General features: G+C 40.0%; 1 protein-coding gene across 3 annotated transcripts in view; it reads left to right on the forward strand.

The window, feature by feature from the left end:
• The window catches only part of CPNE4 (copine 4), a 519,044-nt gene that overhangs the window by 323,248 nt on the left and 169,604 nt on the right, over nucleotides 1-26,192 (forward strand). For all 3 annotated transcript variants that reach the window (XM_055295431.2, XM_055295430.2, XM_063610734.1), the window contains 2 exons: nucleotides 17,327-17,398; nucleotides 20,685-20,759. In XM_055295431.2, the coding sequence (XP_055151406.1) occupies nucleotides 17,327-17,398; nucleotides 20,685-20,759 (147 nt within the window). The remainder of the gene's footprint in view (nucleotides 1-17,326; nucleotides 17,399-20,684; nucleotides 20,760-26,192) is intronic.

Here is a 26,192-nt window from a genome sequence, read left to right on the forward strand (position 1 = left end):
ACCTGGCTAGTTTTTGGTGTCTTGTTTCTTCTTAAGTTTATTTGTCTTATGCAGAGCTGATAGAGACAGACTAGGAATCCTTTTGCAGAAAAATAGGCTTGATCATCTTCCCTCTGGGCTTCTCTACTGAATTTACTTTAAATATAATATGGCTTCTTAAAAAATGGCAATGTGTCAACCTCTGAAAACCAGAATCTTACAAACTCAGCACCCAGAAGCTGCATTGCTCTGGCCTTCCTTTCACCTTCAACCATGATGAAAAATCCCTTATCAAAATTCAGTGGTTGCACCTGGGTTTCATCATTGCGTTTCTTGCAGGCATTTTCTCTTCTCAGTGGCTTGGAGGACAGTTATGACTGTGTGAAGTCATCTTCTCTTCATTGTTGTGTGGCTGTTCTTCAGTGTATGTCTCCTCCAGAGGTTCAGAGGACACCTGTCAAAGCCAAGAACTTCCTGCTTTCTGTCATCATAAGTGGGGCTGGGAAATTCGTGACACCTTGAAGAAGTCCTGGACTATCAGGAGTCCTCTGACCCTTATTCATGAGAGAGAGATTATATACCATCTTCCCTCAGGGCAGTGGTTCTCAAACTTGAGCATGTGGCAGAATCACCTGGAGGCGTATTAAAATACAAATTGCTAGGCCTCACCCCCAGAGTTATGATTCAAAAGATCTAGGGAGAGATTGAATAATCTGCATTTTCTAAGTTCCCAGGTGATGCTTATTCTGCAGGTCCAGACATCACACTTTGAGAAGCCCTGCCCCAATGTCTCATGTAAGAGGATGCTAATGAGTCTTGGACACTGTATTACTAGTTTCAATTAAGAAAGGAACCAGTGTTTTGGGTAATTATCTGGAGAAATTGAAGAGGACAAAGAAAACATCTGGTGAACAGAAAAAAATTGCTTTATAAAGTTTACACTACAAAAAGGCCAATGTACACAGCTTTCAGTTTATGCTCTTGGTAAAAATTTTGAGTGCCAAAGTTTTTTCTCCCATTCATTAAATGCAGTTAAATGGACCTATTATCCATTGGTTTCCTTCCTGACATATGTGAATGTTAGCATTATGTCAGCCACAGTGGTCACTGAGAGAGTGGGCAGACCACAAGCTATTGATCAATGGGTATTAGGTTTAGTGTTGGGATGAGCCAGATTGCTGAACACTGGGTGTTATGATGATGCTGAGGGTGCTATCCAAACTCAATGTAATGCCCACAGCAAGATTCCACAGGTTAGCATTTTGTTGCATAATATCTAATATCCTCATGGTATAAAATTGATGACCCAGGGAAGTCAAATTTACACATTACAGCAGGGAAGTCATTCTCCTTCTGCTTCTCACATGCAAAGCTTGCCCTTACTTTGCAGAATTACTGCAAGCAGAAGCCACGTGAGTGATGAATGATGTCATAAGTAATCACATCATCTCAGCTCCTATGGACTAGCTAAGAAATCCTGGGAAGTAGTGCTTTTTTTTTTTTTTTTTTACTGCTGTCTGTTCTGCTCGTAGGCAGCTGGGATTTAAGTAGGGTGGTTGTGGGTGAGAAGGCCCTATTTCTACAGGGAGAATATAATTAATTCTTGCTCTTTTCTTCTAACTTCTAAGCAGGCAAGGAATCATAACTTTGGATCCTAGAAACATCCCTCTGCTTTCTCTGGAGTCCTCCTTTTATAATTTGAAATCTCCTTTAGTGTCCTGGATTGGAGTCATGAGTCCTATGTCTTGATCTGCCATCAACTCTCTGTATGGCCTTGGGCAGTTTGCTTAACCTCTCTGTGATATGGTGACTTCATCTATAGAACAAAGGTTTTGCATTGATTCATCTCTAAGTTCCTTCCAGTTCTAATAGTCAATGATTCTCATTCATCTCTTTCCTTTTCTTGTTTTTGAAATTCAGCATCTCTCCCCACATTCTCATTTCTTTTCAAGACACTCTCTCCCCTTTCCACTACCCTTTCTCATCTCATCTCAGCATGAAGTATTTATCTCATGCAAAGTCATAGATGTCATTCAGTCATAGATGGTATCATTCTACCTACCTGGTAGCCCCCAGGAAAACAACTCTATTTAATTTCAAAGATAGTTTTAAAAAGATGTATTTAGTGACAATTAACACAGGCCCTTTTCCTTTACACTCACATTCATTAGTATGATACTTCTACAAGCTCAATATTGGTGCAGAGAAGGAGGGCAAGAGCTTTGGAGCTGGATGACAATTTGCAAGGATTAGTGTATCAATGCTAAAAAACAGCTACAGGTGCTTGTCCTGATCCTAATCCTTTAAGCCAGGCTGGTGCAGGGCACCCAGCCTCCAGACCACCCTATCAGTGTGCCCTGGGCCTACCTACTCATCCAGGGAGCCACTTATGCCACCTGGGTTGGCAGGTGGCATAAGGCAGTTACTCAGGACCTCTCCCACAGCTCCCACTTTTGTTGTTTCCAACCAGCTTTCATTCCAATCCCATTTCCACCAGCTCAGAAGTACTGGCTGTAAATCTCATTTAGATTGCTATCTTCATGGCATTTACACATACTCTTCCCATCATTCAGCCCCTGTGTTTCACCCTACAAATGCTGCCATGCTGCACCTTCTCGATTATCAGCATCCTGGCTGCTTTAAATAAAAATGCATGTCCTTGTCCTAGCCCTAAAGCATGAAACACTCCAACACCATAAACTGAATTCATAGTATGACAAATGGCCAGTTTGTTGAAGTCTAATAACCAAAAAGCCAATTAATGAAATAATATATTAATCCCCAAACCAACTCTCTTCCAATTACTTTTATTTACTAAAAACTAGATTTCTTGAACTATTTATAAAGTTTACTACAATTATTTTAGAAGTTGTAAAGATTTCTGGAACATTTGTTGGTTTAGACTGCTTATGAAATTTAGTTATTGGTTATCATGAATGTTTCTGAATATCAAATGTAGCCATTAAAAAGCTAACCTGTCCCAACAGGGGATTAAAAATATGGTGCTAACTATTAAAGTACCCATTTCTTTACAAGCCAAGAGACTGGGAGGATATATTTTTAAATGTTAACAGTGATGACATCTAGGTTGTGGGATTACAGATGATGTAGGAAATTACATCTGTGCTTTTGTATTTCTAAAAGGAAACTATATCACATCTATGATCAGAAAAATATTACAATAAATGTTAGGCAGAACATCATAATAAGACCCGCATGCTGACTTCAAAGAACTCACACTCAAGTGGAGGAGTAAGACACGTAAACATTGTGTAGATTTTTAAACAAATGTGGAAGAACTTCAAAACTTGTAAAGAATTCTAATTTGGGAAATTTACAAGAAATCCTTTTGGGGGAGGTATTTGCTGAAGCTGTGCTTTCTGAGAGGTTTTTGAGAGATCAATTTGCAGATGTTAGTCCTCACCCCTTTGTCCACAGGGAGGAGAGTTGGCTGGGCTAATTTGATTCTGATCTTTTGAAATATTATTTTTGATTACAGAAGAGACCCAGGAGGGCTTGGGGCACGAACAACAAATAAGTTGAGGAACATTTCTGGAACTGAAAATGAGGTTCTGAGATTCCTCTAAAGTCTAGAATCTTCATTTCAAGCTTTGTTTGGGAAAGAGAAGAGTTTTACTTTAAATTAACCTAATAAAGTTGAGGGGGAGGAAAACAATAACTGCTTGGTTTACAAAAGCATTCCCAGGAGTCTTGGTTTCAGATTCACGGACAAAATGAGGCCGGGTATGAATTAATTAGCTTTGTTTTGCATGGAACATGCGCCGTTGAGGGCCCTTCCCATGTGAGCACAGGTCAGCAAAGGTGCATGTTCTTGGGCCTAATCTCCAGGTAAGCCCGGGGTGGGCTGATTACTCGTGCTTCCCTCACTCTTCCTCAGCATCTGCTCATCAGGATGCTCAGGCCAGCACACGTTTTCAAGCCAGTTATCAGAAACAAAGGAAAACATATCCCCCAAACTTCTCTCTCCGCGCTGAGATTCAAATCAGGAAAACTGGTATCACAGTAAATGTGCGGACAGGGCACCAGTCAGCAAGACCGAATCAGAAAAGCTTAAAATTGAGAAGACAAAAGCAGTGCTGAGTTTAGCCAACCAGGGCAGGCATCTCTGTACTGCTCTCTGGTGCTTCTGGACAATGTTTAAACACTCTTTAAGGGGGAATTCACTTTTACATATCAGGTATTGTGAGAATGATAGGGTAACCTATGACTCAATTTGCCCCTGCCTCTCTGGTTTACACTTACCATCATGGCTTAATTATTAGCACTGTCCCCTCTCACTTTCAAAAGTGTCCCAATTTGGATAATATATTTTACGACCACTTGATGATAATAAATCATTTTCATAGCTAGTATTTAGTAAGAGCTGATCACATGCCAGGCAATCATGAGCTTGGTGCTATCAACACTATCATCATCATCATCATCACTAGGCCAAGATTACATGCCTCCTGAAGTGGCAAAGGAAGGGCTTAATACCTAACATTTGGATTCAGTCAGAGTGCTAAACTACTTTTCCCTTACCTTTAAGCTACATTACCTCTGCGCTTTTGTTTTATAAACTTAATGAGAAAAAGATTCTTATCTCTTTATAAATGCCCCAGGTCTTCCCACTGACTTCCTCCTCGTTTGTCAATCGAAGGGAAGAAACTGATTTTCAGGGTGTCTTGTTATATCTCAGATATTATGTTATGTGAGGCCCTGCTTGATAAATTATGAATTAGGCTCTGGGAGCTCAACTAATTCACCAGAGTACACTGACAGTAAGTTGCAGAGCAAAATTTCCAACCTAAGTTGTTCTCATTTCAATACCTGCCTCCTCATTATACCACCTTGCCTACTAAGCCGCTTTCAATTTCTACAAGCCTGTGTAAATTTGAAAAGATAGAGTAGCAATTCTTCCCAAATGCTGTCACTGTAAACTGCCCACAGAGTGAGGATAAAAGTATCCTTCCTCACAAGTTGATAAATTGACTCCTATATCTAAAAAGTCTCTTTTTCCCAGCTCAGGCAGACCTGTAACATCTATCTGCAAATGGACACTCCACCAAAATACTCTTGGACCAAAAGGTCTAAGAAATGTATAGCAGTTAGACCCCATCTTTCCCTTGACATGGATCTATTGTTTATATGGCAGTTAAGGCTAATAATAATCTGAAAATAACTGATATGTATTCAATGAATAATGCATCTATCTAATGCTCTCAATAATCAAACGCTAATATACATGTATTCACTTATTCAAATAAATATATATGGATTCTTTATCCACTTATTGGAACTTACTATGTGCCAGACACTCTTGTAGGCACTGCAGATTCAGCTGTGAACAAAGGAGGCAAAGCCCTGCCTCATGGAGCTTACCTATTCCTACATGATACAATAACAGATAATAATGGTCTCATGAAAGAAAGCACACATGGGATAAGAAATAGAGGGTGGCGGGAAGGGAGTGGGTGCTAATTTAGGTAGGAATGTCGGGAAGCCCTTTCTGAGCAGAGTCCAGAATAAAGTATAAAAGTGTGGGCATGAGCCATGTAAAGACATCCAGAAAAGTGTTCCAGGCAGAGGGAAGAGCAAGAGTTCTTATATTCTGCCAGATCCTATCCTGAAAGCTTCATACCAATTATCTCATTTAATCCTCACAAACCCCCTGAGGGTAAGTGTCATTATTTCTTCATTTTGCTGCTAAGCATTTGAACCTTGAAGTAACTTGCTTAGGAGCACATGATTTTCTAACGAGGGAGGCATGAATTAAACTCAGCCTTCTGCCTCTGAGATAACATCCCCACCTCAACAACTGAACAGTTCCATGCCTTGGTCAGTCTGCAACAACCTCTTTGCCAGCACTTTTAACACAAGATTTAGAGAATGGCTGATTGCTGAGAAACAACATCTGCAAGGCCTGCATCACCAATGGATCCACAGGGACAGGGCGTTTAAATGATCGGGTCCCCAGGTTCACCAGATACGGCACTCTAACAGCTGCTGGGATCTCTTGCTGCTATGACTCTCCTTCAGCTCTGTTAGAGGCTGTGGGACCAGCATCCCAGGCTCTTCCTCCAGACACCCAAGAAATTCTCCCACATGATGTCAGTTTAAGCCAAGCAAGAATTTTCCATCCCTCCATTGCATTATTTGTAGGAAATGGCTTTATTGTTTTTCTGTATGCAAAGATAATATAGGCTCATGGCAAAAACTATTTAGAAATAGAAAAAACAAAATCACCACCATTGAGAGATAACTAATAAAAAGCCTACCATTAAGAGATAACTACTAAACATCCTGATATCAGAATTCATGTAATGTGTCCACTTACCATGGACATTAAGGCTGTTTCCAGTTTTTTAGAATTACAACATTTTTATGAGTATTAGGTTATATGTGTATATATATATATAAATCTTTATGCCCTCAGACACTGATTTTTTTTAGAATGAATTAGTAACAGTGTAATATTTGAGCATTCATTTTAAGGTCCTTGCTATAAACTGCCAAATATCCCCAAAGAAAAATCGTAGCAACTTACACTGCCCCTTTCAGTGCACAAAGGTGCCTTTTCTCCTGCATCCTCAGTAACACCTCCACTTTTCACTTACTTTCTTTTGAAGCTTCTATCACCACAAAAACAAGGATGCAGCCACTGTCCTAGTTGAATGTCCCCCCACAGAGCCTTCGCCATCCCCAGCCTGAGCAGAGAAGACACAGAGGAGAGTGTGTCATCCCTCAGTTCCCCCTTGGCCTTGGTGGCTGGTCCCATCAGAGGGTTTATTCAGAGGCTGAGGGTACAGTGAAGACAGGAGACATCACTGTGGTTCTCAGCTTGGAAGACTGCCTCACTCTCACACCCTTTTCTTTCTTTATATATTCCTCCATCAGCTCCTGCCCTTCCACTTATCATCTATACTTGGAGACTCTTAGCTCAGGACTCTTCTTTGAGCCCAGACTCATGTATTCAGCATTCTCTAGATATTAATTCCACTTGTATGACTCACAGACATCTCAAACTCAGCAGCCCAAACCAAGCTCTTCATCTCCTCTTGCCCTCTCCACACCCGTTGCCATCTTCCCCTTCCTCTAATGTGTCCTACTCACTCAGTAGCTCCTTCTTCTTCCCAGGAGCCAGAGGTCCAGAGCCTAGGAGCTTTCCCTCATGCCTCTCATTCACTCTCTACCCCACAGCCCATCAATCCAGTCATGAAGGCCCATCAATTCAGTGTCTCAAATATCTCCACTATCCACCCCTTTTCACCCCTTCCACAGCCAGGACTCCAGTCCAAGCCAATAGATGACTATAATTATCTCTACGTGGGGATTTATTGAATGGGAGAGAAAAGAAGAGGAAAATAGCATTTCCCAAACATTTGTATATGCCTGATGCTGGGATCTTGTTAATGCTCATTAGATATACAATAAACCCATGGAGTAGAAAATATTACCATTTCACAGATGAGGAAACTGAGGCTCAGAGAGGTTAATCTGCCCAGGGTTCCATACCAGGGAGACTATTTGGAGCCTTATGTGTGATGCTTGCTCTACCATTCTATAGCAAGAGTGAAGCTAGGGAGCTGGTTCAGTGGCCCTTGTAGTGGTTTGAGTAAGAGGGAACTCTCCTCAATGGTAACTTCCTTGAGGATAAAGAGTGAGTGTGAATTGCTTTGTGCATCTCGTAAGGTTTAGCTCAGGGCCTGATCAAGTCCTGCCTCTGTCATTTATCAGAGACAGGAGAGTTTAGCAGTTAAGGGAATGAACTCTGGAACTGGACTGTCTGGATTCAAACCCCAGCTCTGCTAATTACTGGCTATGGAACCTTGAGCAAGTTACTTACTCTCTCTGTAGTGGGCTAAACAGTGGCCCCCCAAAAGATATGTCCATGCCCTGAGTCCTAAATCCTGTGAATATGAATTTATTTGAAAGAGTCTTTGCAGATCTAATTAAGTAAAGGATCTCAAGATGAGAAGGTCATCCTGGATTAACCAGGTGGGCCCCAATTCTAGTGACACAGAGGAGAGACAGAAGAGAAAAGGACCACATGAAGAAGGAGGTAGAGTGAGGCAGCCACAAGCTGAGGAGCTGCAGCAGCCACCAGACGCTAGAAGAGTCAAGAAGCAGAATCTCCCCTAAAGCCTCTGGAGAGAGTGTGGCTCTGCCAATACCTTGATTTCAAACTTTTTCCCTCTAGAGCCATGAGCACATTTCTGTTGTTTTAAACCACAAAGTTTATGGTCATTTGTTATGGAGGCCCTAGCAAGTGAATATATTTGGTCAACGAAAAGAGTCAAACTATGTAAAATATATTTATTCTGAGCCAAATATGAGTGACCAATGGCCCACGACACATCCTTCAGGAAAACCTGATAACATGAGCCCAAGGTGGTCAGGCTACAACATTTTAGGGAGACATAAGACATTAATCAATACATGTAAGATACACATTGGTTCAGTCTGGAAAGGCGAGGCAACTAGAAGTGGGGTGGGGGGCATCTGGGTCATAGATTCAAAAACTTTCTGGTTGGCAATGGGTTGAAACAGTTAAGTTATTGTCTAAGGACTTGGAATCAATAGAAAAGAATGCCTGGATTAAGATATGGAGTTGGTGAGACCAAGATTTTATCATGCAGATGAAGTGTCCAGGCAGCAGGCGTCAAAGAAAAGATGGCAAATGTTTCTTATCAGACTTAAAGAGTCTTAAAGTCTGTGTTGATGTTAATTCTGGTCAGCTGGGCCTGAATTCCAAAAGGGAGGAGGGTATAATGAGGCATGTCTGACTCCCCCTTCCTATCATAGCCTAAACTAGTTTTCTTAGGTTAACTTTGGAATACCCTTGGCCAAGAGGAGGAATCCATTCAGATGGTCAGGAGGCTTAAAATTTTAATTTTGGTTTACAATTCTGTATACCTCAATTTTCTCATTCATACGTAAGCTTATAATACCTTGCAGAGCTGTCATGAGAATTAAGTGAATCAATATACTTAATAAGGCACTTTACAGTGGTAGCTGTCACATAATCGGTGATTTCAAAATGGTGTTTATTATGACCCTTTAATAGTTGTGTGACCTTAGTTATTTTTGAGCCTGTGATCTTTTTCCCTGTGAAAAAGTAATAACAAAAATACTTAGCCTAACTATAGTATCTCAAAGTGGGAGTTTGCCTCTTTCACTTAAAAATGGTCAAAGAATTCCTTCAAGCATCTTCTGTCCTATGAACTGCTAACATTCAGTTGTCAAGCCTCACTGAAGACAACTCACAACCCACCAAAGGCAGTGACTGAAAGGATACTACGTGCCCTTGACCCGACAAAATGCTCTGGCCGGGACCTTAGGTGCTAGGGGATGTGGGTCCTTTTCTCTTTCTCCTGGCTGCCACCTGGTGTGGCTGGGGGAGGGAGATCAGAAGTGGAGGTGGGGGTGAATTGTGGGGCAGATGGCCTCTGACTAATAACTGAGCTGGGTCATTTGTAATGATGACAAGGCATTACCCAAGAGATGAGGCAAAGGTGTATAATTAATACACAAGCAGTCCTTAAAACTCTCTCTGAAACCCTCCTTCCATTCCTTCCCTTGCTAATGAAGTCAGAGACAGGGTAAAAGCCTGTAATTACACTTGAAGTAATTAGAACGCTGTGAAATGGAAACCTTAAGACAGGAAGCCCAAACTCATAGAATACCTATTGCTCTTGTTATTCTGACTCATACTCCCTAGGGTGGTGCTTTTGTAGGTCTCCACTGGGGAGCTGAAGACTGTACTGAATTTGCATAAAATGTAGACACACATGCACATCACCCTTTCCTTCCCCAGAGTGGCCAAGAAAGTGTCAGCATTGTGCCTTCCTCAGTTTCTGCAACTTTTACCTATTAATGAAAGTCCAAATCAGCAGAACAGATTAATTTAAAAGCCCTTCCAAAGATAATTTTTTAAAATTTGAGCATTTTATATTTAAACTGTTTCTCTACATGCAATTCTCCCTTTCTAGCTCAGTGCTTCTCAACATCAATGTGCCTGCAGAGCACCTGAGGGTCTCCTTAAAATGCAGATTTGGATTCAGTGGGTCTGGGGTGGGGCTGAGATTCTGCATTTCTTTTTTTTTTTTTTATTTTATTATTATACTTCAGGTTTTAGGGTACATGTGCACAATGTGCAGGTTTGTTACATATGTATCCATGTGCCATGTTGGTTTGCTGCACCCATTAACTCGTCATTTAGCATTAGGTATATCTCCTAATGCTGTCCCTCCCCACTCCCCCCACCCCACAACAGTCCCTGGAGTGTGATGTTCCCCTTCCTGTGTCCATGAGTTCTCATTGTTCAATTCCCACCTATGAATGAGAACATGTGGTGTTTGGTTTTTTGTCCTTATGATAGTTTACTGAGAATGATGTTTTCCAGTTTCATCCATGTCCCTACAAAGGACATGAACTCATCATTTTTTATGGCTGCATAGTATTCCATGGTGTATATGTGCCACATTTTCTTAATCCAATCTATTGTTGTTGGACATTTGGGTTGGTTCCAAGTCTTTGCTATTCTGAATAGTGCCACAATAAACATACGTGTGCATGTGTCTTTATAGCAGCGTGATTTATAGTCCTTTGGGTATATACCCAGTAATGGGATGGCTGGGTCAAATGGTATTTCTAGTTCTAGATCCCTGAGGAATCGCCATACTGACTTCCACAATGGTTGAACTAGTTTACAGTCCCACCAACAGTGTAAAAGTGTTCCTATTTCTCCACATCCTCTCCAGCACCTGTTGTTTCCTGACTTTTGAATGATGGCCATTCTAACTGGTGTGAGATGGTATCTCATTGTGGTTTTGATTTGCATTTCTCTGATGGCCAGTGATGATGAGCATTTTTTCATGTGTTTTTTGGCTGCATAAATGTCTTCTTTTGAGAAGTGTCTCTTCATGTCCTTCGCCCACTTTTTGATGGGGTTGTTTGTTTTTTTCTTGTAAATTTGTTGGAGTTCATTGTAGATTCTGGATTTAGCCCTTTGTCAGATGAGTAGGTTGCAAAAATTTTCTCCCATTCTGTAGGTTGCCTGTTCACTCTGATGGTAGTTTCTTTTGCTGTGCAGAAGCTCTTTAGTTTAATTAGATCCCATTTGTCAATTTTGGCTTTTGTTGCCATTGCTTTTGGTGTTTTAGACATGAAGTCCTTGTCCATGCCTATGTCCTGAATGGTATTGCCTAGGTTTTCTTCTAGGCATTCTTGTACACCAATCACAGACAAACAGAGAGCCAAATCATGAGTGAACTCCCATTCACAATTGCTTCAAAGAGAATAAAATACCTAGGAATCCAGCTTACAAGGGATGTGAAGGACCTCTTCAAGGAGAACTACAAACCACTGCTCAATGAAATAAAAGAGGATACAAACAAATGGAAGAACATTCCATGCTCATGAGTTGGAAGAATCAATATCGTGAAAATGGCCATACTGCCCAAAGTAATTTATAGATTCAATGCCATCCCCATCAAGCTACCAACGACTTTCTTCACAGAATTGGAAAAAACTACTTTAAAGTTCATATGGAACCAAAAAAGAGCCCACATCACCAAGTCAATGCTAAGCCAAAAGAACAAAGCTGTAGGCATCATGCTACCTGACTTCAAACTATACTACAAGGCTACAGTAACCAAAACAGCATGGTACTGGTACCACAACAGAGACATAGATCAATGCAACAGAACAGAGCCCTCAGAAATAATGCTGCGTATCTACAACTATCTGATCTTTGACAAACCCGACAAAAACAAGCAACGGGGAAAGGATTCCCTATTTAATAAATGGTGCTGAGAAAACTGGCTAGCCATATGTAGAAGGCTGAAACTGGATCCCTTCCTTACACCTTATACAAAAATTAATTCAAGATGGATTAAAGACTTACATGTTAGACCTAAAACCATAAAAACCCGAGATTCTGCATGTCTAAAAGCTCCCCAGCCTTGCTGCTGCTGTTGGATGAGGGAGTGGTACACAATGTGAGTAGCAAGGATAAAGTCCTTCTTGGTCCCACAAGTGACTTCACTTTCCTCCACAGCAATGATTCCAAAGTTCTCATGTAGAGCTTGAAAAATGAATAAAAATTTTCGATTGAAGGGAGAGAAGAGAAAGTGAGGAGGAAGAGTGGAGGAAGAAGGGAAAAGTGGGTGGGAAGGTAGGAGGGGAGGGAGGGAGGGAGACAGAGAATGTGTGTGAGTTTGTGTATGTGTATGATCAGGTGTCTCTTCTTATAAGGACAACAGTACAATCAGATTGGGGCCCTACCGTTATGACCTCATTTGACATTAATTATCTCCTTAAAGGTTTTATCTCCAAATACAGTGACTCTGGGGGTTACAGCTTCAATATGGGATACACAGTTTCATCCATAATACTAAGTGACCTTAGATGAACTCCTTAATTTCTCTAAGACTCGATTCCTTCATCCCAATTGCTTGGAGGCAAGAAAGAGTTTGATCATTAAATGACAAGAAATGAGTTCATCTAATTAGCATTAAGTGTTCCACATATCATCTGTCACAGAATAAGTGTCTTGGTTGTGTTCCTCCAGACACAGTCAAGCACTGGAGGGTAAGTAGATTATTCGTGAGGTGAAGGAAACAGCAGGACAGAAAAAGAGAAGTGAGATAGCAAAGAGAAAACAGCCAATAAAATAAAGGGTGCATTAGTTAAGAAATCACCACCAGGAGAAACTGGAGCTTCATTTCACTGGGACAAGTCAGGCACCCATATTGAACAAACACCCAGTGTCAGCCCTCACTACTGAGGCAAAAGAGCCGAGATATTTATGTAGCAAAGACCATCAGTCATTGGTTGAGATCTGCTTCCAAGGGATGCCTACCTCCCCACTTCCATCTTGCTGTGCTTGTGGATGGTAGCCATGGATACCAGAGGAAACTTTCAGGCAAAGAGATGCCTGAGTTGGCTGTTGGAAGCCCTACTAGCTCTGCAAGAGGGAGGCCTGGGCAGTTCTGGGCAGGTTTTCCTTGCCTGCTGCAGTGAGAGACCAGGAAACCTTAGTTCTCTGTAGTGGTTGGTCCTAGTAATTGTACTAGGAGTTTGCAAAACACTAGAGAGACTCCTGTACCAAAGAATTCTAGGGCCAAATAAGTGTAAGGAATGCTTGTTTCATGGGATTCACAACTAAAGCTCTGTTGAAGTCCTGTAGTTGAAATGTTAAACTTTGTATAATCCTATAAATTCTAAACTTATTTACACAAACACTTTTTCAAATAATATGTATTTACCTTTTAAGGAATAGAAGTTCTATAATGCATGTTTTGGGGCTATCAGATTAAAGCTAGCAGAGATTTCACTACATTGTAAGATGTTTTTAATCTGTTTCTACTCACCATTGTAGCCTAGGAACAGTAACTTGTACCTAGAAAGTATTCAATAAATATTTGTTATTGTGAAAATTAGCCGGGCGTGGTGGCGGGCGCCTGTAGTCCCAGCTACTCGGAGGGGCTGAGAAGGGAGAATGGCGTGAACCCAGGAGGCGGAGCTTGCAGTGAGCCGAGATCGTGCCACCGCTGCACTCCAGCCTGGGTGACAGAGCGAGACTCCGTCTCCAAAAAAAAAAAAAGAAAATCAAAAAATATTTCTGAAAATATTTTCAATAAAAGCAGCCTCATGAAAAATGACTGTCTAGTTTCCAAAATGACTGTTTTGAAAGACTCTGGAATAAAGTTCAGCTGAATATAAACTTGTTGAAATACTGACCAGTTTATTCTCCTTGCTTTGTTCCCACTTAATGAAACAGTGCATTTTTCTAAAATTGAAGACCCATGTTGTTAGAAGCCATTGTCCACTTTACTAGAGAAGAACCACTTCTCCCCAGATCCATGGGTGGATGCAGATAAGAGGGCTAATGGTACTAAGGCCTCTCTGGTCCAACCTTGCTAAAAAGAGTGTTTCAACTTCTATTTCCTCCCTCTACACTTCACCCTTTTGTTGAATACTAAGGTTTGCAGCTGTGACCCCATCATAGGGTGTAAAGAATCAAATTAAGGAACTTCTGACAAATGCATCCCTTTTAACCTTGATGTCAGGCACAATTTGCTATTTGTTAGCCTCAAATGTCAGCTGAAGCCAGGGTGAGAGTCCTTGTGACTCTGACTTTCTCATCTTCTGTCAAGACCTAAAGCATTTTTGAGCTGGGTGTAGTTGCTACAGCTGCAACAAAGTACACACGATAAGTGGTATTTGCAACAAATAGGCTTTTCTCTACAGGTCACTGCTCCACCTGGGCTTCCTTGCTATTTTTGCCCAACTGTCCTGAGAATAGCAACATCAATGGCAAGTCATTTCTTGTCCATCATTATTACAATGGAAAATTCGAAACCCTGATTATTACTCATCCCTTGGAGCTGAGATGAAAACCTCGAGGCTGTAAAACACCACTTGTATACCCAAATGCCCATTTCCTAAGGGATATTTCCTGGGAAATTGTTTATCTTCCTAGCATTTGCAAAAGGCAAAAGCTGGCATACAGTAGCATTTTCTTCATTCCCTGCAAATGGAACATTGGTATTTGTAGATAAGTTAAGAGTGAGGAGAGAGAACTGTGGCCATCCAGGCTCTCTTGGGATTAGTCTCCTTTACTCTTCCTTGAATAAAGATAATGTGAATCTTGTAAGACACTGTCTGTAAAAAATTGTCTACCCACAACTGCTAATGCAATGAGTGGGCTACTATAGGGCCCAGAAGGTTGTTGGGGTCTCCTGACGTCAGGAGAGTAGGTGACCAATGTGGATGAAACACAGTGACAATGGACATTAGTATTTCTGAGACCAGATTTGTTTGGGAAATGGGATATGTTGCTTTTCTTTAGTCAGACGTTGACCTGGCTACTGCTTACAGATGACCATTGTTTTGTCATTTACTCATGTGTCCTCCCCACTTCCCTTGCTGGAAAAAACCTGCAGAGAAACTGTAAGCTCCATGAGGTTAGACATTGCATCAGATTTTACTTACCACTCTATTCTTAGTGCCTACCACCAAGTCTAGCATACAGTGGGGGCCAAATAAATATTTGTAGAATGAATAAAGCATCTGCAACATAATATGTACTCCTTGAGAGTTCCCATTGCTACATTGCTGTCATTGCTGTCATCATCATCACAATCATGATCATGATCATCATCATCCTCACCAGGTGATTTTTTTTACAGACATATTTTCTCTTCAGATTATAGCAGACTGAACATCAAGATCTTTGAATCTGCTTGTCCTAGGGAAGTTCTCGGGACTTCTTGCATTTGGCACTAGTAAAGACTTGGTATTTTCATTGCTGTAACACAGACAAAAATAAATGAAAATTTCAAAGAATGAGTTTACCTCCTGGCCTTTCATGGTGATCTCCTTTCCTGTCTTTCTGTGAATCATATATGTACAGTATCATTGCTCTCTGCTAATAAAAAATTACTTCAAAACTTAAAAAAATTACTTCAAAAGCTTAAAAAAACAAACATTTGTTATCTCAGTTGCTGCATGTCAGGAATCAGGGTACAGCTTTTCTGAGTCCTCTTCATATATTTTTGTCTCTGTGTTACAGCAATGAAAACACCAAGTCTCTACTAGTGCCAAATGCAAGGGTCTCTCATGAAGCTGCAATCAAGGTGCAGTTACCTCAAGGCTCAACTTAGAGGAGAATCTTCTTCCAGGCTTATGCTCCTGGCTGTTAGCCAGAGACTTCAGTTTCTTGCCACATGGGTCTGTCTATAGGACTACTCACAATCTGTCAGCTAGCTTCCTCCAGAGCAAAGGCTCTGAGAAAAAGAATGAGAGACAGTGGTAAGATATAAGATATCATCTCATATAAGATAGTGATAAGAGATAAGAAGTCACAGTCATTTTGTAACCTATTCTCAGAAGTGATATCCCATCACTTTGTATTATTCTGTTTTTTAGAAGCAAGTCACTGGGTCCATCCCACACTTGAGGGGAGGATATTACACAATAGCATGAATATTATGAAGCTAGGATCATTGTGGAACATGTTAAATAGAAGCTTCCAGCCACAATGGATGATGTTGTTCCCTCTAAGCATGAGTGTAGCTTTAACTTGGTTCTTTTTTTTTTTAATTATACTTTAAGTTCTAGGGTACATGTGCACAACATACAGGTTACATATGTATACATGTGCCATGTTGGTGTGCTGCACCCATTAACTCGTCATTTACATTAGGTATATCTCCTAATTCTATCCCTCCCCCTCCCCCCACCCCATGACAGGCCCTGGTGTGTGATGTTCCCCTTCCTGTGTCCAAGTGTTCTCATTGTTCAATTCCCACCTATGAGTGAGAACATGCAGTGTTTGGTTTTTTGTCCTTGGAATAGTTTGCTGAGAATGATGGTTTCCAGCTTCATCCATGTCCCTACAAAGGACATGAACTCATCATTTTTTATGGCTGCATAGTATTCCATGGTATATATGTGCCACATTTTCTTAATCCAGTCTATCACTGATAGATATTTGGGTTGGTTCCAAGTCTTTGCTATTGTGAATAGTGCCTCAATAAACATACATGTGCATGTGTCTTTATAGCAGCATGATTTATAACCCTTTGGGTATATACCCAGTAATGGGATGGCTGGGTCAAATGGTATTTCTCGTTGTAGATCTTTTAGCCCTTTGCTTCTTCAAGAATCAGGGGTTGCCAACCAATCATGGCTTCAATGCCTTGTCAAACTTCTCTTTCAAAAAAGGAAGAAAGAGGAAAAACAGAATGGGGCAAGTTCTGCTAGGAATAGCTTTCAATATGATGATGATTTTAGTTGTCATCGCACAGGTGCATTTGCATTGAATCATGAAGAGAACCCCAATTACTCCTATTGGCTTGTCTGAGCATCAGTTTTCTGATGACTTACTTTATGGCTTCTTAATGAATATATTAAAAATAGAACTCTAGAGGTATATTTAGCCCTTGAGTTCCTTTCCCTCCCTGCACCCCATCCCCTACTTTGCCTGGAGGCTTAATGATATATTTGAGATCATTTTGAAACTTTATCTGCTTTGTCTTAACATTCATGTTCAAAGTTGTCTGTCTAATTTTAATATAAATCCTTCATCAACAATTAAGCCACCTCCCAATTGACTGCATTATCTGTAATTCTTCGCTCACTAACTGTCTCATATCACACGCCATAAGAAGAAAGAGAAAAGGGAATAACCTATATTAGGAGAGGCTCATTGACAAACCTTGAAATATACATTGACACAAATGTGAATGCAGAGTTTTGTAAAAAAAAAAAAAAAGTTTTAAAAATAGATCTGCAGTTAAATGACTAGTATCCCTACTTTTTGTTTCCTTTTGTGCAGATTGTTTCCCAGAGAAAGCTGTCCAAATCCTTGCTGAAGCATGGGAACACAGCAGGGAAATCTTCCATCACGGTAAGCAAGCCCTCCCTAAGCAGCTGTCTGCCTGAGCAGAGGGCCTGGGCGGACTGGCCAGCCCAAACCGGACACTTGGGAAGCAGACTTTCTGATATTGGGAGTTGATGCCACAACTACTGATGATTGATTTCAGTTATTGAAATCATTCCCTTATTTTTCTTTCTTTCTCTTTTCTGACAATACAATTTTGATCTTTCTAACTCTAGGAAAAATAAAAAAGGAAAAGCATTTGAAAATAAGGTTATTTAATTCTAGTAAGCACTTCTGCAATTGCAAGATAGATTTTAGTGGAGGAGAAAGATGTAGTTGTTGAGCACAGTGAGATTATGGAATTGTCTAGCATTTTCACACCATCAAAGCTACAAAGCTACCTGTCCTTGTCTCTCATTTATTTTGAGAATTAAAATTTTGCTTTGATAGCATTTACTTCAAGGTTTGGTTTGTTGCCTGACAAAGAGCTCAGCATTTAACGCTCCTCTTTGATATAATAGTTTGGAGGTTTACTGTGTGATTCAGCAGCCACTAGCCACATGTGATTATTTAAATTTTAATAAAACTATTTAAAATTAAATATTCAGTCCCTTAATCATACTGGCCACATATCCAGTGCTCAATAGTTACAAGTGGTTAGCAGCTACCATATGGGACAGTGTAGATTATAAAACATTTCTATAATTGCAGAATGTTCTACTGGGTAATGCTAGAAGTATTTCTAAATAAAAGCTTACATTTTCGAATGGAATGCCTGGTATTTGAAACTTTGACATCTTCTATTAGAGACCTTGAAAAAGGTAGAAAATGTGGCCCAACCATTTGGATGTATAGAGCGAAAAAACAAACAAAAAGACAAGCAAAAGAAACAAGGTAGAAAAAACTACAGAGAAATTCTGAATTGCTAGAGGGGCAAATTGCCAGAAAGCAAACCTCTTGAGTTCTTTTGAACACTCCTTTTTAACTAGAGAGAAACCGAGTTTTTGTTTTTGGTCTTGTCTTTGTTTTTTTTTTTTTGAGATGGTGTCTCGCCCTGTCACCCAGACTGGAGTGCAATGGCATGGTCTCAGCTCACTACAACCTCCACCTTCCAGGTTCAAATGATTCTCCTGCCTCAGCCTCCCAAGTAGCTGGGATTGAAGGCACCCGCCACCACACCCAGCTAATTTTTGTATTTTTAGTAGAGATAGAGTTTCATTATGTTGGCCAGGCTGGTCTCCAACTCCTTACCTTGTGATCCACCTGCCTCGGCTTCGAGCCACCGCACCCAGCCCTGATTTTTTTTTTTTTTTTTTTAAGCGCAGGAAAAAATTCAAAAGAGCTGTCAGTGAAAGTTGTGGCCATTCTCACAAGAACTTACCTGAGTTTGTTGCTTGAATATTTTAAATGACACTGTCATGTTAAAGCTTTTTCTTGACTGCCATCTTCAATCATGAGTCAAAGTGTTATCTGAAGACACTGATGGTGCTCTGAAAAGCCATGGACCCACGGGTTCACTCCCAAAGCCCACAAAACCAGTAGATCCAGGTGTGAATTTGCTATGGTTCTTTCTCAGAAGAACAAAATCTCATCTTGCCATATTTTCTCTGAGATATCCTGAGATTTTCTTTCTCCACACATCCAAGAAAAGTTTGATCTTTTTCTTTTCTTTTTTTTTCTTTTTTTTTTTTGAGACGGAGTCTTACCCAGTCGCCCAGGCTGGAGCACAGTGGCGCGATCTCGTCTCACTGCAAGCTCTGCCTCCCGGTTTCGCGCGTTCTCCTGCCTCAGCCTCCCGAGTAGCTGCGACTACAGGCGCCCGCCACCACGCCCGGCTAATGTTTTTGTATTTTTTTAGTACAGATGGGGTTTCACCATGTTAGCTAGGATGGTCTCGATCTCCTGACCTCGTGATCTGCCCGCCTCGGCCTCCCAAAGTGCTGGGATTACAGGCGTGAGCCACTGCCCCCAGCCCCATTTAATTTTAAGTATTTAAATGCTCCTCAACTTTGAGTTTTTAGATCAAAACGTTAGCTTTAATAGCTTCTAGAAAACACTTGAAAAGGTGCGTGATATTTTCTAGGTCTCTGCAGATGGTGAAAATCATAACTTTCATCAGTTTTCCAAAGGTGTCTGTGACCATAAAATACTTAAAGGTCAGTAATCAAATGAAGTATAAGAGGCATTAAGGTGGTAAGGGACAAAAGATGACCAAATGAAAAATACAAATATGATAGTTCTTGGGTTATCAACCAGTTCCGGAGTTTTTCCTATATATCTGGATTCACAATCTCTACTCTCAGTTGTTCACACATTTTTGGGGGGTCTGTCTTATGGTAGCCATCTTAGCTTTAAGATTAAGTGTAAATAATTTAAATTTTCCAAAATATTTGGAATACTACCAGTGACTATTGAGAGCATATGGACCCAACTCACAATGGAATTGTTGAGCTCATACAGAAAAGAGGTAAAACTGAATTATCAGTATCTTAATATAAGCAATTTGATAAGCGTATCCATGTGCTGTGGCCACAGAATACATGGTAAATCCTAACATTATTTATAAAGGTTTTAACTTATCTGCAACTTGACTGGCTTCTAGATTTTTATTGCTTTTGCTGTCATTATTTTTCTCCTGACTTTCTCCACCAACTTCTGCTCCAAGGCTTTGTTGAGAGTCACTAACTATTAAGTATTGGAAAATGACCTATTATGAGAAAGCCTTTTGGACAGTAATTTCTTCACTTATACCAAAATCTTTGTCAGGAATGGTCTGTACTTGGGTGTTAGGGCTTAGATCCTTACGTATACCCACATCTTCATCTCAGAAAACCCAGGGACAGTCTTTTGAAAAATAGGAATTAGAAAAATTTGACATAGAAACTAGTTTATTCCACCATTTCTTGTTGGTCTCACTCAAAACAGTAAAGAAATATTGCTGTTTTTCCTTCTCTATAATTTACCAAAGGGAGACATTGTAGTTAATTATAGAAATACTATCCAATGCCATGTGACCTTTAAAGAAAGAAGCTCTTCCAAACTGCTCTTCTATTTCTTCCTTCAGCTTGGGTCCCATCTCTTATGTTCGCATGCTCAGCATAAGTGGTGTCTAGTTATTTACCATTGTCTATTCCAGGGAGTTCCCTTGAATACCTAGAATTGCTGTGCTATAGTCACTAGGGTTGTGGAAAAACTCTTTGCCCAACATTTGTCTTTGTTGAGTTTTGAACCAAACAGGAACTAAATTTGCTCATGGGTTCTGGAGCTAAGGAGTTCACCCTCTACTGCAGCTGATGTGTGCTTTTTCCTTTAGGTGATTGCTGAAGAATTATCTGGCAATGACGACTACGTTGAGCTTGCATTCAATGCACGGAAATTGGATGACAAGGTAAAGTGTTTGGCATTAACCTTATTGAAGGAAGTAATAAAGCTAGCACACAGTTTAATCAGATTTCCCCCTGCAGCTATTTTTCCCTTTCCTCTCACATTATCAAACAGATCCAAAAATTCAGAGAGGTCTACAAAGTAAGGTTTCCCCCACATTAAGAAGCGATTAATGAGAAGGGGAAGGGACTGTAATTAAAACAGGACAATTCTATAACACCAAGACTGTTTCCAAATGCCACAGTGAGATGTGCACAGGTAAATATGATTTAACTCCATTTCTAGGGACATTCTAGGGAGAGGAGAAGATGTGAAAGGGAAGAAAAATGACATTTATTAAGCACCTATGTTTGCCAAGTACAGGTTTAAGAGCTTTTTATGTGGTATCACATTTATTCATTTGTACAACTCCTATTTATCGGGTATTAATAGTCAGCCGATTTATGCATTCACTCGTTCACTCTTTTATTTGTTAATTTGTTCACTCATTCATCATTCATTTTCCAAACCTTTGTTGTGTGCTTGTTGTGCATGTGGTGCTGGAAAAAAGGCATATCAAAAATAGACATTCCACTCTCACATCTGCAACCTGGAATTCATCATTGAAGTAAAACATACATCTAAAAAACAAATGATATAATAATACTATATCCATAATAGAATTGGATAAGTGATATATAATAGTGTGTCCTGGTAAGGCCAACTTATTCTACCTGGGGACATCAGGAAATACTTTATCCTTATAAACTAATTATATTTGGATTTTAAAAGTGTCTTGAGTAGATTATATGAAACTATCACAGACTGCTACATTCTTAACATTAGCATGAACTAGGTGCTGGGAACTGCAGTGTGCATTGATGTCAGTTGGGAGCAAGTTTTAACTTCACCTTTTCACAACTGTTATGCTCCTTCTCCTTCATCATCTCCCCAAATTTCAGAAAAACTCACAAAACTTCTTTGTAGTATCTTCCCTGGTGCTATTATAAGCCACTGGGTCAGTGTATAGCAGTTTTAAGCTACTTGCTTAATGGCTTATAATGGTTTCTCTACACTTAGTAGGCTCTTAAGTACCTCTAATTTGTCATCTAACTGATTTGTGTTACAGTAAAAGGGGGCTTGGAGGTTTGTTGGACCAGTTGGCTTTGAAGTGTTTGAGCAGTTTCCCTTTAGTCAAATGAACACTTGCTCATAGAACTGAAAGAGCCCCCTGCAGCACTTAAAATGGTTCTAAATGGCTATTCCCACCATTGGCTGTACTGATTGTCCAGGACCCTGGTCATTGCTGAGCCTCAATGCCCCAGTGCTGGAGACCCCAGTTCCTTCATAATGTGATTGTGTCTTGTCCAGATCCTTAGTAATTCAGAGAACAAATCACTGGCCTTTGCTCCAGTTTGGACTGGAAGGTAAATGGTCTCAGATGGAAAGAGGGCAAAGTTGTAGAATGGAGGAGTAAGATGATATCATAAAGATCATTTCACACAACCTCTTCAGGAAATGAGCGCTCAGCAAGGTGTGATGGTTTACCCAAAGACACAATACTACTGCTCTGGTTTTCTATTGCTGCATGGTAAACCATCTATTCTGCATGGTAAACTATCAAATCTAGCAACCTAAATGAAGAACTATTCCGTTATAGCTAATGATTGTGAGGGTCAGAAATTCAATCAGGGTTCAATTGAGCAGTTCTGCTGTCTATGATGTCGATGCAAGTCACTCAGTGGTACTTAGCTGGTGGATGAGCTTGTCTGGAGGTTCTACACTAGCTCTATGCACATGCCTGGCACATGAGATGGCTGAATGGCTGGGCTTAGCTGGAACAGTCTACCAGAGTGCCTACATGGTGGTCCTGGGGTAGTCACACTTCCTTCAGAGTATCTGGCTTCTCTCAGAAAGAGCATTTCAAGAGGACAAGGGAGATGCTCTATGGCCTTTTCTCACCCTTTCCTGGCCTTGGAAGTCATGCGTCATCACTTCTGCTGCATTCTTTTGGTTTCAAGTGAGTCATAAGGCCAGCCCAGATTCTAGGACTCCACATCGTGTTAGGTCAGTGGCAAAATCATACTGTAGAAAAAGCATGTGGACTATGAACTTGCGGTGGTCATGTTTACAAAATGCAAACTGCCACAATATTTTTGTGATAGAAATAGAATAAAATAATTATTTCATGTCACAGCTGGAAAAATAGTTCCCAGATGCTCTCAAGGAGGACCCTTTTCTAGCTTTTAGCATTAAACAATTTTATAACTATCTACATGTTAGCAGTTAAAACTTACTGTATCTAGCTAAACTTATTGTATGACTAAAAGTCACTATAAAATAAATAATGCTCCTAATTTTTTATTGTGTTAATGAATATCATGAAAGTCACTAGTTTCTACATACATGTAAAAATTAAAGTATGAATATGTAGGAAAAGTATGCTATATCTAATTCAGACAATGGTTGTAGGATGCCTGGATCTCCAGTCCCTTGGCAGTAACTCTGGTAGCCCCCAGGAGTCTACATACTTTAGGTAGAAAGCCACTGTCTAATCCAACTGCCTTATTTTAAAGATGAAAATTTTAAGGTTCAGAGATGTGGCGTGACTTACAGAAAGCCACACAGGCACACACTCACAAAAAAATCAGTCCAAGAGAGGGACTCAAACAGATCGTCTGACAAAATCTAAGTCTTTTGGAGCAGAGAGTTAATGAATAGAAGGTGGTTTGGTCTCAGAATATGGAAGACTTGGAAATGTTTTCATGTATTTCAGGGAAGTAGGAAGCCAGGAAGAGGGGAAGTAAGAGGGGAGGTAAGAGGGAAGGTCAGGCAGCAGTCCTCCAAGTGTGATGCATGGTCCCAATACCTTTGCAGCGGAACCAATGAAGTCAATACTATTTTCACAATAATGCTAAGACATAATTTTCTTTATTCAGTCTCATTCTCTCACACATGTAAAGTGGAGTTTTTCAGAGGCTACATGATGCCTAATATCACAACAGATTGAATACAGCACAAATATAAGGATTCTGCTGCATTCTATTAAGCTAATCATTAAATTGGTGTGCAGAAATGTAAACTAATACCATTCTTCTCACTATTTTTTAAGTTTGGAAAATATAATAATTTTTCCATTAAAATACTGTTTTTGTCATGATGTAGTAGGTTTATTTTATTATTTTTAAACAATGAACAAATATTTTAACAATTGAACAGTTTTATAATATGGTAAATATTAATACATACAACAAAACAAAAACTCTTTGGTATCCCCAATAACAACTTTTTTTTTTTTTTTTTTTTTTTTTTTTTTGAGACAGAGTCTTGCTCTGTCGCCCAGGCTGGAGTTCAGTGGCGCAATCTTGGCTCACTGCAAGCTCCGCCTCCCGGGTTCACGCCATTATCCTGCCTCAGCCTCTCCGAGTAGCTGGGACTACAGGCGCCCACCACCATACCCGGCTAATTTTTTTGTATTTTTAGTAGAGACGGGGTTTCACCGTGGTCTCGATCTCCTGACCTCATGATCCACCCACCTCGGCCTCCCAAAGTGCTGGGATTACAAGCGTGAGCCACCATGCCCGGCCCCCAATAACTTTTAAGAATGTAAAGGGGTCTTAAGACCAAAAGTTTGAGAACCCCTGTTATAGGGTATATGGGAAAGCATTAAGTACTTTTGCAAACCACAGTGACAGAGAAATGCACCATTCTTTTTGACAGAAATAGTCATTTTTAACTTGTCTTTCAGCAGACTAGCAATCATCTCCCCACTCTTCAATGAGAGTAAGTACATAAAATAGCTTAGGTTTGTGATAAATAACTTATTTATCTAATGTTAATGCAGTTCACTTAGTAGAGAAAGGGACTTTCTAACTTGTAAAGCACATCTGTTACATTAGCAACTAGTCGGCAATTAATCTAACAAGTAAGTAGAGGCAGAAATGTAATAATCACTTTGGAACATTCAAGCTGACAAAGGATTCTTTCTCTTCCCATTCTTGAGAAAGTATTCATATTGGTGCATTGGAACTAATTCCCACATTGGTGGTCTCCACATATGTAACAGTAATCATTATAGACTGCATTTTCAGTGTTCCTATGATGCTAGTTTGATGGGGTGCAATATAAGTAAACAAATCTGTCTCTAAAGTAGAGGTTGACAAACTTTTCAATAAAGGGCTAGTTGATAAATATTTTAGGTTTTGCAGGACACCTGATCTCTGTCCCCACTACTCAGCTCTGCCTTTGAAGCATGAAAACAGCCATAGACAATACAAAAACGAATGAGTGTGGCAGTGTTCCAATAAAACTTTATTCACAAAAACAAACAGTAAGACAGATTTGGCTCATGTGCCATAGTTTGCTGACCCCTACTCTAAAACAATGTAAAATCTCTAACTGCTGTGACATGATTTTACTATGTTTAAGTATGCCTGCTTGAAACTGTAATCTGGTCTGCATTAATGACAGAAAATTAAAATTATTGAGCATCTATTATGCACCAAGTATCAGGTGTCTAACCTATATTATCCCCAAAACTCACAAGCATATTCCCAGAAGTTAGTATCATTATTTCCATTTTACAGATAAAGATACTCAGATCAGACATTTCCCAGAGTCACAGAATTAGTCAGCTATACAGATTGGATATGCCTGCATCTTTCAGATAATTTCTTCTAGGTCCAATATTCCATTTTCAAGATCACTGTCATGGATATGAACTGCTTCCTAATTGCTTATCACCCTCTTACTTAGCTAAATTTCTTTTATATTGAACTAAAAAAGCAGAATAATATGGTCTCTATGTTATTAAAGAATTTTACCACAGCAACACTTCAGTAAAATGCCCTATTCATTCATCTTTATTGAACTGAACTGTCCCAATGGCTGTCTTAGTGCTAATAATCAAGTTTTAAAAAGCGGAAAATTCCAAATTAAAGTGACCACACAATTAGACCCAGAGTTGTTGTTTTGAAGCTATGAATTTCTGAGCGTATACTTGAGATTTTGAGGTGCTTATGAATTATTTCATTTCCGTGAATCAGATGCCTTCTTAATAGTAATCATCCCTGATATTTGTATAGTTTTTTACAAAACGCCTTCATGAATTTTGTCTTCTATTGATAATCATCATAGCGGCCAACTTTTTTTTTTAATATTTCAACTTTTATTTTAGATTCAGGGGTTACATGTGCAGGTTTGTTACATGAGTATATTGCATGACACTGAGGTTTGGAGTACAATTGATCTCACTACCCATGTAGTAAGCACAGGACCCAACAGGCAGTTTTTCAGCCCTTGCTCCCCTCCCTCTCTCACTGCTCCAGTAGTCACCATTGTCCACTGTTCCCATCTTTATGTCCATGTATACCCAATGCTTAGCTCTCAGAAGCGAGAACATGTGGCGTTTGATTTTCCGTTGCTGTGTTAATTCCCTTAGGATAATGGCCTTCAGCTG

Source organism: Symphalangus syndactylus, chromosome 10 (assembly GCF_028878055.3).
Source record: "Symphalangus syndactylus isolate Jambi chromosome 10, NHGRI_mSymSyn1-v2.1_pri, whole genome shotgun sequence".
NCBI lineage: Eukaryota > Metazoa > Chordata > Mammalia > Primates > Hylobatidae > Symphalangus > Symphalangus syndactylus.